This window comes from Trachurus trachurus (genome assembly GCF_905171665.1).
Source record: "Trachurus trachurus genome assembly, chromosome: 22".
NCBI lineage: Eukaryota > Metazoa > Chordata > Actinopteri > Carangiformes > Carangidae > Trachurus > Trachurus trachurus.
This window is the reverse complement of record NC_139907.1, coordinates 29,694,647-29,714,386: the sequence shown is the minus strand read 5'-3', so window position 1 is coordinate 29,714,386 and position 19,740 is coordinate 29,694,647. Positions and strand designations below refer to the sequence as shown.

The 19,740-nt window shown below is 40.5% G+C and overlaps 1 protein-coding gene across 2 annotated transcripts in view; it reads right to left on the bottom strand.

The window, feature by feature from the left end:
* gphna (gephyrin a) overlaps nucleotides 1-17,040 on the bottom strand; it is a 46,907-nt gene extending 29,867 nt beyond the window's left edge. For both annotated transcript variants that reach the window (XM_083998296.1, XM_083998297.1), the window contains exons 1-9: nucleotides 16,910-17,040; nucleotides 11,708-11,786; nucleotides 11,546-11,603; nucleotides 10,432-10,524; nucleotides 8,403-8,497; nucleotides 8,224-8,290; nucleotides 6,477-6,803; nucleotides 3,273-3,374; nucleotides 1,513-1,650 (exon numbers count right to left, since the gene is read on the bottom strand). In XM_083998296.1, the coding sequence (XP_083854422.1) occupies nucleotides 1,513-1,650; nucleotides 3,273-3,374; nucleotides 6,477-6,803; nucleotides 8,224-8,290; nucleotides 8,403-8,497; nucleotides 10,432-10,524; nucleotides 11,546-11,603; nucleotides 11,708-11,786; nucleotides 16,910-16,973 (1,023 nt within the window). In that variant the 5' untranslated portion in view covers nucleotides 16,974-17,040. The remainder of the gene's footprint in view (nucleotides 1-1,512; nucleotides 1,651-3,272; nucleotides 3,375-6,476; nucleotides 6,804-8,223; nucleotides 8,291-8,402; nucleotides 8,498-10,431; nucleotides 10,525-11,545; nucleotides 11,604-11,707; nucleotides 11,787-16,909) is intronic.
* Nucleotides 17,041-19,740: the final 2,700 nt, after the last annotated feature.

Genomic DNA, 19,740 nt, shown 5'->3' with positions numbered 1-19,740 from the left:
CAAACCAACTGAGAAAACCTGTAATAGAAACAGGAATGAGTGAGAAGTCTCATCAGTACAAATCTGTCTTTAAGTCACATGATCAGGTGTCAGTGTGTGTTGTCCATCACTGCTATGATATCATCCCAACATAATCAACATACTCACTTTGAACTTTGGACTATTTTTGGACCAAGACAACAGGTAAACACAGACAAAGTAACAGCAAATTAAAAAACAGGTCACAAAAATAAAATTGGGTGGTTTCTGAAATGAAAAATATACTTAGAACTAAAATAAAATAAAATAAAAAAAGAAATGCTAACATGACAGACGCTATTAAAAAATGACCTGTCCTCTATGTAATCAATGTTCACATAAAGATGGATTTCTATGAAACTGAGGTAAATCAAATAATAATGGTAATTTCAAATTGACCTCAAAGACAATTCCAGCATAATTTGAGTTTTTGCAGATTTTCCTAATTAGAATCCCTCAATGTGCACTGATTGGGACAATTATTTACTTGAATGTACAACAACTGAAGATATTTATATTTCAGTTTGCTGAACCTCACAGTCCCATTCACGCCCATTCATTTCCAAACATCACACAAGTCCCAAGACTTTTAATTTGTTAAGTAAAGGTGAGCTCATTGCTGTGAGCAAGAGGCTGATGGTCACATTTATGAATTCAACTACAACCTTCTGTATGCAGCTTTACTGTATTGCTATTGCATGAGTGCTGAACAGAGGTTCAGGAGGCGTACTGAATAACCTTTAACTGTGTGTAGGTGATCATGTTGTTGTTAAGTTGGGTCCAAGCACGTCACCAAATGAATTGTTTGTTGCTTTCCAAGTCATGAAATCCAATTCGTAGCCTCTAACATACTGGGAGTTTGTTATGATAAGAGATTTAAAAAATAAAAAAAAAACATTAAAAAAAAGGGTTTGGGAATCCAAGAAATAAGCAGAAACTCGAATCACACAGGAACTGTCCATTATTGGTTTTTGTCATGGACTACATATGCAGTACATGGGCAAGAAAAAGTATGTAAAATAGCATCAGAGCTTCATCCATGGACTGATGAAACTAACATGCAACACTGTGTAGAGTGTAGGCTGAAAAGAGAAGTGCCAACCAACGCCCAAACCCCCCAGAGGTGAGGTGTGGTGGAGGGAGCGTCATGATTTCAGCCTGGACAGCTCCACGTCAACAAGGGGGAAATTCATTCCCACGTTCATCCCCATGTCCTCCTGCTGGAGCTCAGCAGAGAAGCTGCCACGGACACAAGCACTTAAAACACATGAGATCCACTTTGGTCAGAGGCCAGACCTGAAACCAGGAGAGACACTCACACCAGACTGTGTCTGAGGTGAATGGTCCTGCACATTGGACAGCTACAGGAAGTGTTGTGATTGAGGAGGTTTGACCAGTTATAAAATGCTTTAGGTGAAGATCAAGATCAAGGTTTTTTTTTTTCAGGACTTCGGTTTCCTTAGTGTGTGTGCGTGTACAAAGATTAGTGTGTACCTTGGGTGTCGGGCATGAGGCGGTGGAAAGGCGGGAGGTTGCCTGTGTTGCCCGTGGTGACTCAGAAGGGGTGGAGCTTAAAGAGGCCGAATCTCGTGGAAGCACCTGAATGCCTCGAGAAATGATCGAGTCCGGGATCTACACACACACACACACACACACACACACATACACACTTAATGCTACTGAAAGAAGTTCCTTCAGTTGTTTTACTCTCAGCTAAAGCTGTGTCTACATGACACTTGGGTTTTGGTAATGCAAATGGAGGAATGACAGGAATGTTTGTTTCCTTTACAACTGATGAGAACACAGACAGAGCTGGATAACAGTGTTGTGACAGACAAATCAGCTGGCAACATTTGATTCCATCATTAATGACATCATGGGTAAAACTGCCTTATTTAAATATGGATCATTTTATTGATGACACATGTAGCTGGTCTGCATCACTTTATATTGAGATCCACACAGCTCATTGTGAATGTGCAATCTGTGTAGTGTTTTCCTCTTATAATCAAATGTGATTCAACTCCTGTTCACCACAGTGGGACAGTAAAAATGAGATCATGAGTTCTTATCAGTTGAATATATATTATATATTATCATATATTACAGTGCTTATGGGGGCACAGTAGTGATGTCAGCGTGTCCTTTAACAAGTGGCTCCTCTCAGTAACCAGGACCTTTACTGTGTGTGCACAGCAGTAAGAACAAAGAAACCACTGTACATTTACTAATGATGTTTGAGTGTTAAAGCTGCATCATTTGACGCCTGGAGCCCACTGACAAAGAGAAATATTAGATTCTATTCCCAGTGTTTCTGGTGATCAAATGAAATTAAGATCAATGTTTTGGTCTCCATCATCTCCTGAGAGAAATATCTGCTGCCAGCTAGCTACTAACTTTGACTGCTGCTTGGTGCTGGGCCAGTGATACACTGGGTTTAATCAAAGTGTTTACATTGACAGCAGCTTCCAAAACACTGAAACACTGAAACAGTTTATCCTTCAGCTCTGTAGATCAGGTGGCTCACCTGATCTACAGAGATGAAGGATAAACTGTTGACTAGCACATCTTCCATGCAGGCATTTGATCAATAGTTAAAATAAGAATACTGATTAAGCACAGATTTAGGTGCACTAATTACACTTTCTAAACATGTACATGCTGAATGGAGATTTGACCACAATGAGGGAAAAGAGACATTTTGAGAATAAAACCGATATATGACTGGGGGATGTACAGTATCAACATGAGGAACATGGAACATATTGTGAAGTTCTACTTTAGCTTAGGTTATAGAAAAAACTTTATGTTTTGGCTCATCATTATCATCAGCACTGAACATTGAAAAGATTGTGATTCTATACTTAGTTTGCTCTGACTGTCCTTTCACCTTGCTTGATGGCAAGATTATGACTTTTTTATTAAATTACGACCTTATTCTATTATTATTAAACCTTTTTTCTTATAAAAAGTACAACTTTATTCTCATAATGTTATGTCTTCATTCTCATAATGGAGAATATCAAACATGTTTTCAGTACTCTCCATAAGCTTGATGCTCTCGTCTGAAACCATAAATCATATCAGTATTTACATATTGGTGACCCTTAAAATAACTACATCATGCTTCATATCTAAAAGTATATGGGCTTCACCTTGAAAAGACTTTATGGGCTCAGCCCTGTGTTTCTGACAGAGGACTGATCCAGTGATGGATGGCAGGAGGAAGGTGGGTTTGTGTGCGAGTGTCTCACCTGCTGTTCATGAGTGCAGGAACAGGTGAAATGAGAGGGTGGGGTGGGTGAAGTGTCTGGCAGGTAGGGACCCCCCTTAGCCATGACCACAGCATGGCTTGTCTGATGGGACACACATGCATGCACACACACAAACACACACACACACACACACAAACACAGACAGACAAACAGATGCATGTGGGCATATACAGACAGGTGAATGAGATGAAATGCATGTGATTAAAAAGAATATTCACATTTGAATGAAGTACCCACTGCACCTGAAGATGATCACAGCTACTGTTTAAACTGTGTGGATGCTCATCATCAACCTTCAACCTTTACATTTAGACCTGGTAACACTCTAAATCCTGCCAGCATTATATTGGCCATTAAAGGGATAGTTCAACATTTTGGCAAATTCACCTATTGCCATAATCCCTATAGTCTTAGCAGGAGGTTCATTACCTTTAATTGTCGGGGCAAGCCGGGCAGAGATATGCGCTGCTCACGAAACGGAACTTTTGCCTTTCCCTCAAAACTCCTCAAATACACACTCCAACACCTCCAAAACACTCTGGTGGACAAGTTGTGACCTGCACATTCACTACGCTATGAAATAATAACGTATAATTATGTAACAGCAAGACACACAAAGCAAATACTCAGAACTACTACCCAGCAGCTGTGTCTGGAATGTAGTTCCAGTTAAGGTGCGTTCACACCGGACCTTTTATATTTGTTGCTGGCGACGAGTTTACATATTAAGTCGATGCAAACGAGCGACTGAGCGTTTAATCGCTCAGGCGAAAAATCTCTGAGCTCCGAGCGACAGCGACGGAGTGATTTTTCGCTCTGTCGCTCGACATGAGAAATCCCAACTCTCTGGCCGTCAATCGCTTGTTGCTTAGCGCTGATTGGCTGCCGTAATCTAGGCGTAACTACGACAACTACTTGAAATCATGGAAACGTTATACAACTCCACCGGTCTGGCAGAGCAAAGCCGGCTTGACGTTGTACGGCGCTTGTGGGACTTCCACAACAGGTAAACGGCAGCAGCAGGTACAATGTCAGTCGTGCTGGACCAATACAAACGGGAAGAAAAGACCGACTGAAATCGCTTGAATGACGTCATCAGAGCGATCTGTCGTATCGTTCCAAACTGACGAGCGACTGCAGCTGAGTGACAGAGCGATTTTTTTGGAGCGACACAAGTGACAGCGACAAAATTAAAAGGTCCGGTGTGAACGCAGCTTTACCTCAAAAACAACTCTCGTAACATTCCATTATTCATTTCATAGCATAGTGGTGAATGTGCAGGTCACAACTTGTCCACTAGAGCGTTTTGGAGTTGTTGGATTGTGTATTTGATGAGTTTGATGAGGGAGAAGTGAAAATACTGTGCGCCTTCGTTGCATTAGCTGAGCAGCTCACGTCTCTGCCCCGCTGATCTAAAAACAGCTTGCACCGAAAATTAAAGGTAATGAACCTACTCCTAAGACTATAGGCATTATGGCAATAGGCAAATTTGCCAAAATGTTGAAATATCCCTTTAAATCATCCAGTCAAAGCATGTGTCAGGTGAAGAAGCAATGTGGATACTGATGAGGCGCCACAACAACATGTGGAGAAATCCTCTGCTAAGCACCCAGACAACTCTCTGATTGTGAGGAGAAAGACGGTGTGACCATCAGCTTCTCATCTCTAACATGTGACTGGGACAGTCCTGCTTGTTCTTTTTCTTACATTCAAGAACTATGGAGGCCACTGTGGGAACCTTCAATTGATTTTTGTAGACTTGAGTCTCAACAACACTTGTGTGTCTTAGCTCTGCTCCTGGTGGTTCCTGCTCTGATTAGGACTGTCAGTCTGGCTGTGAGTCTCTCCACATCGCATCTAATCCATCATATAACCACAGGTGGACGCCAACTAAGGTTTACAGATGATCATATGGATCCTTTATGGTCCTGATGTCAACATAAATGTCATAACAAAGTGAAATTTCATTCTGACTTTTATGGAATACGATTATTTTCATTATTGATTTATCTGTCGATTATGTGAACGATTAATTGTTTAGTTGTTTGGTCAATAAAACGTTAAAGGGACTTCCAGGAGTTTCGGAAAGCCTCCCATGAGCCTCCGCACGCACGGTGAAATTCTTGGACCGGCGCAAGACGGACAAAAGTGAAAGCATTTGCCAAGAATGTTTTCATTGATCAAGACTGAAAGTCGGAGGTTGGAAGACGGTCAGATACCCACCGGGCAGCGTCCGGGAAACCAAAACTAGGAAATGCTGGGCGAGCCGACCACTAAATAATAATATCAAAATAACTATAAAGACAAAACGATAGATTTATCGAATACGGGCCCATTAACAAGTGTGTAATGTAGATTCATCCACATTAATATGACACTCTTTTTCTTTTTTTCTTTCCACAAACCAAAGGGAGACTCAGTTTATTGTCATAAAGGAACAAAGAAACCAGAAATATTCTTATTCAAGAAGCTGAAATCAGAGAATTTGGACTTGTTTTTTTTTTTAAACAACTACTCAAACCGATTATTTGATTATCAAAATAGTTGACGCTTAATTCAATAATAGATTATTGTTCGATTAATCGATTCATTGTTGTGGCTCTACATCAGATTGATCACCCAGACATATGATCCTGTTGGCCAATACAATCAAATGTCAATACACTGAAGTCCGAATTTCTGCTGTGTTACTTTAAAATCTGCCCAGCCTATCAGTACTGTCCACCTGGCATCCCGACATTAGACTTTCACCATGATAACTCTTTGATGCTGTAGAATGCTGTCTCACTGTAAACCAGTGTCAGAGAGGTATGATTACCAGGTGTAAATGAGGTCTAGGTGTTAATATCACTCTACCAATCAATCTCCAAGGAAATGTCTCCAAGTACTATTAAAACATTTCATAAACCAGCAGCTTTTGTCAGTTAAACTTAAAACTTGTAACATTTTCACATGAAATCTGAGGGGTAGACATAAACCCTGGAATGCTCTGCTGTCTATCATTATTTTTATCTATTACTTTTAATACTTTCTCTTTACTACTTTGTGTTTTCTGTTTGCAGTCCTGTGGCGGCCTATAGCATCTAAGTAGTATCTCTACAATACAGGAGCCTGTAGCTGCAATGATCCAATGTTTACAATGTGATCAATGATCAGTTAAAGTTTCATTCATCATCCAGTTACCTTGGCAGCGATGGCGGCTGCAGTGATGTGGGAAGAGCCATGCTGAGGATGATGGTGGTTGTGTGCATGTTGAACTCTCCTCCGGTCGTCGTCCTCCTCGTCTTCCTCCTCCTCCTCCTCGCACTGGGTGCCACGCTCCATGGTGTGGGTGAGGGTGTGGGTGTTGGTGTGGGTGTGGGTGTTGGTGTTGGTGTGCGTGTTGGCCAGCAGGGGGGAGGGGGAGGGCAGCTGCTCCAGGGCCGAGTGTGTGGCTTTAACCCGCACCGTGGCCTCTCGCAGCAGGTCGATGGCATGGGGCAGAGCGGGCAAGATGAACTGAAAACACTCCTGGAGAAAACAAATTCAATCTAATTTAGGACAAATTCAACAGGACATCACTTGACAGTTACAAATGACCAAGGGGGCAGTTGTCGCTCTGAGAAGTGAAGCTCACTTCCGCGTTCAAAAAACTGCAATCCCCTGGGCTTCCTCTGGGGGCTGGTGTCAGAAAGCAGCATTCCCCATAGACCCCCATGTTAAAATCACCCACTTTACATCCTCAATAAACATGATCAAAGCCTGGTGTCAGCACGTTTTTTGGTCTCAATCGATAGTTTCTACCCCCGCACACACTCTGAGGGGGGTGAATTTTTTTTAAACTCTACTGTTTTACTGTCATTAGGTTAAAGGAGACGTTGAGTGACAGGTCCGAGCAGCTCCGTGGACAGCTGCTTCGAGGCCAGTGGGCGGGTTCTCAGCCGGCCAATCCAACATGGCGCTGTTCAGGGCGCCATATTTGAGTCACAAAAACAACTCCCCAAAACCAATGGGTGACGGGTGCTACGTCCATTCTTTTTACAGTCTATGCAAATTACACAAGTCAGCAATGATTATGTAACATCTTTAACCCCAAGGACAAAGTAGTATCATTTGAAAATGATAAAAGACTACTTTAATTTTTCCCCTTTTTTTCAGTTTTTTTATTTTATTTATATATATTTTTATTATTATTATTATTATTACTACTACTATTATTACTACTACTACTTTATTTTGTTATTTATTTATTAAATTATTTATTTTAATTGTAACTTATATCGCTATACAGCCTGTCAATCATTTATTATATGAAACCATATGTCAGGATATGTTCTGTAAAATGACGAAAATGTTTAAATTAAAAGTTCTAAAAAAGAAAATATTCAACAGGTGTAATGTGGGTGTGATGAATCCTTTTTACACCTTAGGCAGCTCGGCTGATGAGGTGCATCCACTCACGGATGTATTCATTGCTGATCTGTGGAAGTAGCTGGACTATAAGAGATCCATGCTTTGTTATTTATAACATAACTATGTTAATATAATCAAGATATACTGTAGATATCAACACAAGTTTATTTTTATTGTTGTTACTATTTTGTGGCTAGTTGAATCCAGCAGAACACTGACATTACAACACTGGTATTGTATTAGCTTTAGAAGAGCAGCTGCCACAGAGCTACATTAGCATCCATTTGGATGCATACTGATCTGTCTGTGCTCTCTCTACTGTTAGCTCTTCTTTGGTCTCCACTCTTGAGTAAAATATCAGACTCCTCAGCTGCTAAATGTTCTCTTATGTTAACCAGCTAGTTGCTAACTGCAGGGCAGGAATTCCAGGCCCATATATCTCATCTCTGATCTTAAAGTCAGTGTGTGCTCTTGATCATTTCAGATGAGTAATGCCACAAGGTACAGGTGAGTCAAGCATTAAGGCAAAGAGTTGTACCTGAGAGCCCTTCTTACTCCCTGGCAGGTTGATGATCAAAGTTTTACCACGGATACCACACACCGGCCTGGGAAGAGCAGCAGAGAGCAGATTAGAGCAGGAGAGGACACCGAGCACAATAATCTCATTAGAATGAGACAGATTAGTGCTCAGTAGCAGTAAAAACATCAAGTCCTCACCTGGACAGCATGCCTAGTGGTGTAACGTTGAGTGATCCCATCAGCATGGCCAGAGCCATACCCGGAGCCTCTCGCTCTATCACCTCTCTGGTGGCCTGCAACACACACACAAGGACTCAGTGGGCCCAGTATCTCTGATCTGGTTAAATGGACTCAAGGATCAGCCTATTAGATTTGTGTCATCCTGACCTCACTAAACGTAGTTTGGGCCTAATAAACGCAATGACAATGCAACATCCCTTGGGAAGTTCTTCAAGTTTGGTTCAAAAAGGTCAAAGGTCAACTCACTTTTTTAGTAATTACTCAAAACTTCACACATCAATAATAGCAAAAATGTTCACACAACTGGTTCTCATGTTTTCTGGCTCTGGTTCAACAGTTACTTGCTAATTTAGCCTCTATAACCGTTTCCACAGCATGATGTTGCCTCCACTCCACTCTATTCCTTTTTCTGGTTTTCTTTACATTGTACACAATACCTGCTATCAGATTCATTCATCCAGGGACAACAGATAGCCTTTTGGCTAATTCTGGCATGTTTACATTTGTTAAAATGTTTTATTAATGTGCTTTGTCGCTGATTTTTAAACCTTTAAATAAATGAGTAGAATCTTCCCAGCTAAAAGATGATTTCAAATCAGTGCAGACTGCTGATTGGTCACTACTGTGTCATCACTACAGTAGCTGTGTCCCTGTTCAGGGGCAGCTTCCTTGTAGCATCCCTGAGGGCAGCTTCCCAAGACCCATTCCTTCACAGCAGCACAACTAAACTGTCCTGTTCCAAAGGCAGCCAAGAAGGCTATCCTTCTTTTCCTGGGCAATGAAGGCACCAACCTGTGGAACCTCCACAGAGATTAACTGCACAGCAATAATATGGCTGCAAATAATGTTGCCCCACAATATTAGGTTGAAGTTCAGTTTAACAGCCAATGGTATAACTGTTAAAAACATGGGTCTTACTGTCAAAGACAACAGGAGCTGTGTTGCAGGCACAGCTGAGGTCATCCTATTCTCCCTTTGACCATTCAGTGCAGTTTACACTACACTGTAGACTGCAACCTCTCAGGATGTGTCCTAGTTACACCTCTCACTGTAGCTCAGTGTTTTTCAACCTTGGGGTCGGGACCCCACGCGGGGTCGCCTGAAATTCAAATGGGGTCGCCTGAAATGTCTAGTAATTGAAAAAAAGAAATTACTGATGAAAATATTTGTTAAACGAATTATTCTTTTTTAAATTATGATTAAAAACACCACACACAATCTTAAAGCAGAAGTAAGCGATATTTTTGTGTTAATATAAGTCTTAAATAGTTCTATCTTCCGACAGCATAAAGGGGCGGTCCTCTCTGTGTGTGCAGCCAAGGGATGTGCGTGAATGTGGTGACGTAGGGACGAGGGCGGGGGCTGCTAACTCCATCGGCTGACAAGAAGTTATGGTGCGTTCAAGGCAGCCTGTAACTCGTGTTTTTCCGACCTGTGAAGTCATACCAGTTCGATCTGGTGTGAGTTCACGGGTCGGAAGTTACGAGTGGCCGTTATAGTGACTTTCACAGGTAAAACAGGTGCAACAGGTCGGAAAAACACGAGTGGGTTGCCTGGAACGCTAAAAGTCGTGACTTGAAGCCGTAATTTACGGTTTCAAAAGCCTGCCTGGAACGCAGCATTAGCCCAAACGACCAGATCGCTTACTTCTGCTTTAAACAACTGTATTCTATACTCTCACTTTCTCGAATATAAATCAAGTTAAAATAAAATGAAATTAAATATATAAAAATATCTGAGCTGACGTATCTTGATTGACGGCCGCGGGGTCGCCAGAAATTTGTGATCACGAGCCAAAAAAGGTTGGAAACCACTGCTGTAGCCAGCTACATTTCTGTTGTAGTCTTATTATTATAGTGTATCGGATCCTGGTTGGTATCCTTATCCTCCTTTATATCACTTTGAGTAAAGTCAAAAAAAATTTTGATGTATATACGTATCTCATATTTTCATTTTATAAACTCTTGCAGTCAGTGTGTGTGTGTACCTCAGGTGTAACATCTCGTGGGGCGAAGCCGGTTCCTCCAGTAGTAAGAATGAGATTCAGCTCCTGTTCATCACACCACTCCAGAAGAGTGTCCTGTACACAAGTAAAGACACACACTGTTAACGTCTGTACCATGTATCTCAACAAAGAAGGAACCTGGGTTCTAATCCTAGTGTTGACAAATACCTACATTCTGCTTAAGTGTTTTTATACATACAACACTTATTGGATATTCACCAGCCAATGCTGGACAGGAACCCAACACCTGACAGTACTTGCTCTGCTGACTAACTACTGATTCAAGTTCCACAGGTTTACTAAACCTGTGGTGGGAGTATTGTATTGTATTGTTTCTCTGTGAGAGCAAAAACCAAGACACATTCCTATCCACTTGTTTCTACTTGTTGACATGGCAATAAACTTTTGAATCTTGAATCTTGAATCTCTGCCTTTAGCTTTTGTTCACCAAAAACAGGATTATCTACAGTGAACTACACTCTGAAGATCCTGGACAATAATAATAATAAAAAAGCTCCATCACTGCACTTCACAGTTTATAGTTAATCACAGTTTATAAATGCTTTCACTGACTATTCACTTCTTCTGAATTTCTAACTCTCTGTGAAATGGAGGGAAACCTCAACAAATAATATTATTCAAGGCCTAAGGAAAGAAATAAGAAATGAAGACTCTACAAGTCACTACAAGCTACCTTGTACGGGATCAACACAAAATCATGTTCTCATTGCATTCAGGGACTAGATGAGGACTGAACTGAGAAATCCTCACTGGCTAAATGTTGGATGATGTCAGACAGCCCTGCCAACTAGCAAAAAAGCTTCTTTTTTTAAAGTATATTTTTTGGCTTTTTGCCTTTATTTGATAGCTCACAGTAGAGACAGACAGGGGTGAGGACTGGAGCCTCTACATGGGACGGCCGCTTTACCCACTGCGCCGCGCCACGCACCGCCCCACCGCGAAAAAACATTTTTTTGAGTGCCAGTGGGAAAGTGTGTGTTAAGTCGAGACTGTAACCACAGCATTTTGTTGTGTGTCTCATAACCTGTGTGTGTGTGATGATGTTGTTGACGGTGCTCAAAGCAAAAATACATACCTTGATTTCATCGATCTCATCTGGAACTATCTTGTAAGCTGTTATGACTCCTCCTAGCCTGCAGGGGGTGACAAACATACAGGAAGTGTAATACAAGTGTGTGTATGCTGGCGTGTGTGTGTGTGTGTGTGTGCAGACCATAGATTTCATATATAGTCTCACAGTGAGGGATCATGGACCAGGTCCTTCAGGTTGACTCCACTCCTGTCCTCAGCCAGGTTCCTGAAGCAGCTGTCACTGACTGAAGAGGAGAGACGTTCAGGTTACACCACAGATCACCTCTGGCAGTACGGATGGGAAACATTATCACATATTAAAACTAACACTGATCTGTGACACACTGATTGAAAGAGTTGACATTCATAAGATACTTAAATTAAAAAAATGTAAATACCTGAATTATGATTATCAGGATTCATTTATTTTTTTATCTTTTTTACCAGAGGTCCAAAATGCTGGTATTATCGCCACAACAATCAAAGCAGATTGGTTTGAGGCTCCAGTGTGAGTCTATGTCTATCTATTTCTGTATTTGTTTTCCTCTTTAAGTATTCAGATATTTGGAAACAGTGTATATTCCAACAGATGAAGAGGACATGTATCTATATGCACACGGGAGTTAAGTGTCTGTCTGTTGCCGGTTTATTTGGTTGTGTGGTTGACTGTATGTTTGAAATGAGGGATGCCACCTGGAGGGTCGGGGTGGGGTTACAACTTATGTAACAAATGTTTAACCATTGATGTCCATATTTTCAAGATGGGAAAAAGTTGTAAAAAAAAGAAAAGAAAAAAGAAGAAGACAGACAACAAAAAAAGAAATGTCATTAATATTTTACTATCCAGACTTTTAACTGTGCCTCTCTTGTATTTAGCATTTTTTGTGTCTAATTACAATTTAACAGTGATTTTTGAACTGAAAAAGCAATCCCATCATTCCATGTTCAATTGTAATCCATGATCACATAATCACATGGAGTTTTTGGTAGTATACAGTTTGGGTAGAATACAGACATTATGAATTTTCAATGTAAAAACTTGACACTGCATACTGTAGGCAGGATAAGACAGCAAGTGTGGCTCTGTCTGAAGGTAAAGACTGTAGAAATTCAACAATAATGGGTTTATTAGATGCCGCTACATAGCGTCAGCTGTCAGCCTCTCTTTCCAGTATCTATACCATACCATACCATGACAGGCTGTACCTAAAAAAGCATGCAGCCCCATGGTCACCCACTAATAGGTTTCTGAAGAGCAGGGCTGTGTTTGGAACCACCTTACTCATGTACTATTCATACTTGTGACGTTAAAATGAGTATGTGGTGCATGAATTTGTGTATGTGAGAAATATCCAGATGCATACTAGATGAGCAAGAATTTCTGAGCCTGTGCTGTGAGAATACTGTTCATCCTGAACTGCCCAACTGTTCTCCTGACATCTTGAAAATCATTGCAGCAGGTTTGCAAATGGACCAAGTATTGTAAGTCTATGTAGTTAAAGGGATAGTTCAACATTTTGGCAAATTGGCCCAATGCCATAATCCATGGCTTTAAGAGTAGGTTCATTAACTTTAATTGTCGGTGCAAGCTATTTTTAGAACGGCGGAGCGGAGCCGTGAGCTGCTCAGAGCTACGCTACGGAGGCTCATGGGATTTCTTGGTTTCCCTCATCAAACTCATCAAATTCACAATCCAACAACTCCAAAACGCTCTGGTGGACAAGTTGTGACCTGCACATTGATTCACCACAAAATGAGAGAATAACGGAACGTTACCAGACAGAGTTGTTTTCGTGCTAAATTGCAAAACCGCTGATGCCTTGTCGGGGGAAGTCGGCATACAGTCTCTGCATTTGCCTCTAAAACAACTCTGTCTGGTAACGTTCCGTTATTCTCTCATAGCGTGGTGAATGTGCAGGTCACAACTTGTCCACCAGAGCGTTGTGGAGTTGTTGGATTATGTATTTGATGAGTTTGATGAGGGAAACCAAGAAATCTCATTAGCTTACATAGCGTAGCTCTAAGCAGCTCACAGCTCTGCTCTGCCATTCTAAAAATAGCTTGCACCGACAATTAAAGTTAATGAACCTACTCCTAAAGCCATGGATTATGGCAATGGGCCAATTTGCCAAAATGTTGAACTATCCCTTTAAATTCTCACCTGAAAAATATGACCTAAAAACAGTTTTTAGCTTTTAAGTCATACTAATTAGTTTATTTAATAGGCAGTAGGCAGTTTGCTACTATACTTGTTGAAGTGTGATCACAGCCCAGTTTGATTCAGCTGGGAGTTTTTGGAGTCAGCACTAAGAGGCCATTTTACCAACTACTGCTGTACCAATTCAGAGCTTATGGATACGATGTCAGTCACAGGCAACCAAATCCCAACCCATCCCATTAATTTGATTACCACAGATTTCTCTTAAAACAAGTTTAATACATTTGAGATAATGTAAGTACTCTTTAAAATATATAGCACAAGTCTATTTATTATAGATTTCAATGTTTTTAAATTATGTTACTGACCAAATGATGTATTGAATGGTAGTGGAGGATAAACTATGTAATGGAGACGGTGTTTGTAAATTACCTCAAAGTATCTTGTATATTTTTTCTATACTGCTAATTGCTGTTAATTCAAACAAACATGCTAATAGCCGAGCTAAATAAGAAGTCTCTAATAAAGACTGATATTGTTAACATGTAGGCTAATGTAATGTAGAAATGTAAAGGTATGTAAAGTGTGTGCAAATGAAATATACACATATTTCATTTTAAAATGTCAGGATTAACGGAGCTTTTCCGTCACATTGAGCAGCTGCATTAGAAAAGCAGCAGAGATATGTCACCTGAACCAGGTTTGGCAGCACCTAGCTACTACAACATACCCACAAGTATTTGAAAACGTGCAATCACTGTAAATTTCATCAGTTAGAAGTATGATGTGATAGTCGGATCATTGTGGCCTGCTCTGGAAACACACTGAACACGATAATATCAACAAACATGAACAAACCCTTACAAGCTCTAACTCACACAGAGACAGAAAACCTGTCAGTCAACACAGAACAACTATCCAGAAGCCAGTGAAAAAAAAAAATTAAGAAAATTTCATGAAATTAATAACAACTAATACAGAAAGTATACATTTATTTTAAAACAAATTAATTTGCTTTTAATTTTCTTGTGTTGTATAAAACAAGCATAGACCAAATGGGAAAACAAGATCACAAGACACCTTTTCTCTTGTCGGTTGTCATTTGTCAGTTTTAAAATACTGCAATATATTTATAAAACTGAGAACAGGGCATGTAGTTTTTCACCAATGTTACTCAGACATGAGGTGATATTACACCAGTGAGGAGAGGTGCACCAATCTATGGTGATCAGCTGGTGATCAGAAAAGGCTGCTTTTCAGGGAAGTCATCTGTGAGTGAATTTGTAATACGTCTAAGGTCAAGGTAAGATGTCCACATCCACATCTCCAGCACTGTCAGGAGTTGTAACCAGAGAGCAGTCATGTGATTTTAGAGAGAGAGACCTTCGCCTAGCTATAGTTACGTTTTTTGACACCCATACAAATGAATGCTCCATTACATAAAGTCCAAAATATTACAAAATGTTTGCATAACTGTGAACAATGTTTTTTTTTAGAAAGAAAATCACAATCAGCCAAAATCAAAATTGGCAGGTCAAACAAACTATCAAAAAAAAAACATATTCCTGCTCCTGTTTTAATGAATAGCTATACAAAACAACAGTAGGCCTACAGTATCAAAATAAAGTGGCCTTCACCCTGTTCTATGTTGTGCCTCACAGATGTGTTTAACAGCCTTAAGGAGATGGAGATGCTGCAGAAGTATGGGCCATAGTTGAGAGATGTGAGATTATAGAGTAGGGTCTTCCTTTTCTTTGAATGAGTTTGCTCTTTGGTCACAGCTTCTTGGTGAAGTGATGGCTAGTGATGTTTTAGCTTCTACTAGACAGTGTTACACCAGTGTACTGTAGGTTGGTGGAGGCTCCTTCTGCCCAGCAGTGAGCCAGCCTACCTCAGCGGGCCAAATCCCCTATTACAAGTTTCTCCCATGCTAATTGAACCATTAGCCTACATGTAATTTGGCTTAAGGAAGCACTAGCACTAATATATTCACTGTCAGCAGCCTATTATTTCACATTTTTGTTCGACAGCCCCCCTCACATTCCCACACACACACACACACACACACACGAAGTGATTAAGCAGGTCCATAAACAGGTGACAGCAGCTGGTGTCTGTCAGGTGGAGGCAGCACCGTTAGCTGCTGTTAGCTGCTGTTAGCTGAAACGCTAGCTGCTGAAACCACGGCAGACTTCCCAGTCAGCTGCTGGCTCGTTTCCTCTTAGCATTATCCTCACGTCTCCCCCTGCCTCGGCAAGTAGGCTCCTGCTCCTGCTCCACGGCTACTGGTGACTGTCATACGACTGAACACTAGTCCCAGTCCTCCGCTGCACGACTCAGGGATAAACGTCCGCTGAGCAAACTAGAGTGCAGAATCGGCCTGTAGCACACAATTCGTTTAGCATTTAGCGCTGCCCTTTGATTTCTGATGTGCTTATAATAGGTAACTAGTCGTGCGATGTATTTACTTTTCTGCATTGGATAAATACACACGCGCGCGCGCGCACACACACACACCACAGACACACGTACACACACATTGGGTCCAAACGAAATGGCTGTCAGAAGCCTGTCAGAAGAAATGTTAATTAACAGCACCATTACTAGCTGCCAACATATCGGATCTGCAATGGGACATGAATAATGCAACTGATATAGGCTCGGTAACGGCACATTGATGGAAAAATAACGCTCCCTTGCGTCAAGATTGCAACATACAACAACAAAATCGGAAGAATGCTGGGTTAACTTTCAAAATAAAAGCGCAATTTTGGTGTAAAACCCCGTTGCAGTACACGCTCGCATGGGAATAAGCCCCCTAATTTTGAAAGTCTCTGCATGTGGTTCTTTTTCCTACTTGACGATACATCAAATATTCCAGTGTACTGTCGTGTATCCAGTAAAACACCGAACATGACAGCCAGCCATTACACGGTAACATTCATGTGTCAAACTTCAATACAGAACTGCAAATAAAGTCGGTTCAGGAGCTTTTTCCACATCTGTCCGACATGTCAGAATGCAGGCACCGAGCGTTAGTGCAATGACAGTCAACGGAACCGGTTAGCATACTGGCAAACATTAGCTAGCTCTGCAGCGAAGACAACTTGTATCGTGATAGCGACTGTTCGTAAGCAGCCCACGGCTAAACGGCTCAGAGATGAACTGTCAACATGCATTCTATCGCATTTTATCAAACAGCCTCCTTACCCGTCAGAATGCCCACTCGGGTCTGATGGTCGTGGTTGGTGAGCACCATCCCGTCCGCCGCCATGTTTACAACCTCTGTCTGCACTGTGACTGCACGTACATAGAAACAATGTGGTGTGCGGGCTGCTGCACCTCTGGAGGACGACTCTGAGAGAGAGAGAGAGTGTGTGTATGTGTGCGTGCGTTTGTGTGTATGTGTAGCCTACTTGTGTCCTTTAGTGTAAATGTCCTCCAACTAATTTGTAAAAATTTGGGGACACCCCCAAAACATTGGCAGAGACTTAACTAGTAGCCTATTTTGAGGAAGCCCCACATAGAGTTTTTTGGGGGAAAAAATATCTAGGCATTGTATGTCTATTCAATGAGTTGTAGCCTACACAATATCAGCAAAATGTCTTCATCATAAAGATGATCACTGTCATGGCATTTGACAACAGAAGAAAGTCATGTTATCTCACACCAGGATTATTTACTGCAACATAGATAATTGGGGTCTGTGGCTCCACAATATAAAGTTTGTTGTAGTCTATTGAAGCATTACATTGTGGACAATTGGGAATGAAGATGTCCACCAAAAAAGTAAATGTAAATGGTTCCAAAAGTCTCCATTGGTTAAATAAAAAATTACTAAATTTCCTATAGCCTATTGCAGCTGCTATTATCCACATCAAGTATTCCACAGGCCTGATAGAAGGAAGTTATACAGGAGCCCACAGCTCATTTTTGCTCTAGTAGCCTACTCCAAGTAGGCTAAGTAAATTCCACCCTTATATTTATTTATTTATTTAAAAGGGACAATACACATTAATGAACATTCGTACATGTGTACAAATGTAAATGCGTCAGAGTTAGAAACTTGCTAATTTGCATCCGTAGTCCCTTGGCAGGTAACACACACACGGACAGAAATATAGGCTAGTACATTTTGTGAATACAGACAATGACTGGGATTAGGATATGAAATTGTGAGGAGGTTGTAACTCATTTGGATGGACATTAACCTAGGCTACTTTAATTCTTTTCACTTGGGAAACTCTTTTTCTATAGAGGGAACCTCCTAAAATATTAAAGACAAGTTTCACAAACAAGAGTCCTGGGACTGAGTAGTGTAATATATTTCTTGGAGTGAAGAGCCACAGACTCTGTCATGTGATGGATGTGTGACAGAGCATGGTTACGGGTTGTAGCCTGCAAAGTTAAACACAATATACATTCAGTTGTCAGCACTACAGAAAATGATTAGCCTACCATGTGATGATCACATGGTTTGTATTTTAAAGATAAACCAATCATATTATCGTAATAAGATGATTTACTTGACTGTATGATCATGATCAAAATTATAATTGGTATGATTACCTCTGTAGTTTTAATTGGCATTTCATAGTTTAACAGTGTAATAATGTAATACTGTATGTAAGTGAGTGAAGCACACTATTCTTTACTAGAAAAGAAATTGTTCATGGTGCCCTTACCACTTTTTCTCTTTTCAGTCAGTCAGAAACATCACTGAGTTAGCTCAGTGACAGTATGTTTTTACCTTTAAGGGTTCATCAAAGCTGCTCAAGAACTCATACGACTTGCTTATTGTTGCATAAAGTTGCATTATTAAATCTAGCCTATATGATTCTTTGTGAATATTTTAGACCACGTAACACACATACTAGCCTACCTTAAATTTTGAAACATTATGCTAATAAATGTGCCTTAATGAGTAGGCTAAATGCCCGTTAGGTTACCATAAATCACTCTATTGCACACTACACAAAAAGTGTAATCATATATTTCACTTTCTAAACTGTAGTTGTACCAGTCTGTGAGGCACATTTCTCCCTGTACTGTATACTGACATTAATAAAAAGGAAAGGAATATAGGAATACATATAATAATTATCTGAAAAATCACTGGGCACATGAAATTGTAGTTTGACTATTTTTTGTGATACATTTTGCGTAGCACATTGCTTTTCATTGGACATTGCTGTTTCCTTGCAACCAATTTATACATTGCCAAAGTCCTCACTACCTGACTTAAACTTTAGTGGTATAACTCACTTTTAATTTAGGGAAGACTTTGCATTCAAACCAAGTGATGGATTCATGAAGGGTGGGGTGTAACCCAAACCTGGACTGGACTTTTAGATAAATAGACTTTTCTTCATGCCTGAAAATGTTTGCTGGTTTAGTCATGTTCATGAATGCTCTAACTCAGAAAAAATGACTCTGAATGCACAGTTGAAGTTCTAGGTTTGCTAAGACATCACTTGTTCACAACACAACTGTGAAATGAAATGTTGATGACATTTACAAGGTGTTGTAACTCCAGGAGGAGTTAATTGATAGCTGTCCATGAGGGGGCAGCAGTGTCCAATAGTTTGGTATGCCATGTGTTTGTGACTGTACTGTGAATGTGAATGTCCGATGTTGCCATTTTAGGTAAGACGTTCTATATCTGTGTACAATTAGGGACAATAAAAGAAATGGACATAAATGAACAACTGTCATATAAGTTGTGGCAGTTGTTCTTTTTCACTCTTTTTAGTTCCTCAGTTTGGTGTCACAGGTAATGTATACACTGTTTATTAGAAATATTATCCTGAGCTTTCCAGAGGAACATTAAAGACACAAGGCATGACAATCCAACAAATAATTGACTGTTGCTCATATGGCGCTCACAGGATTTAGAGCAGCGTGTAACAACAACACTGGAATAGCAATGAAGCAAGGTTGTATCCCATTTTTACCAACAGTTTGTCTCAAAGGTCTTTACACAGCATCATAACAACGTCCTCTGTCCGTAGACCCTCAGAGGAGGATCCCTCACCCAGGAA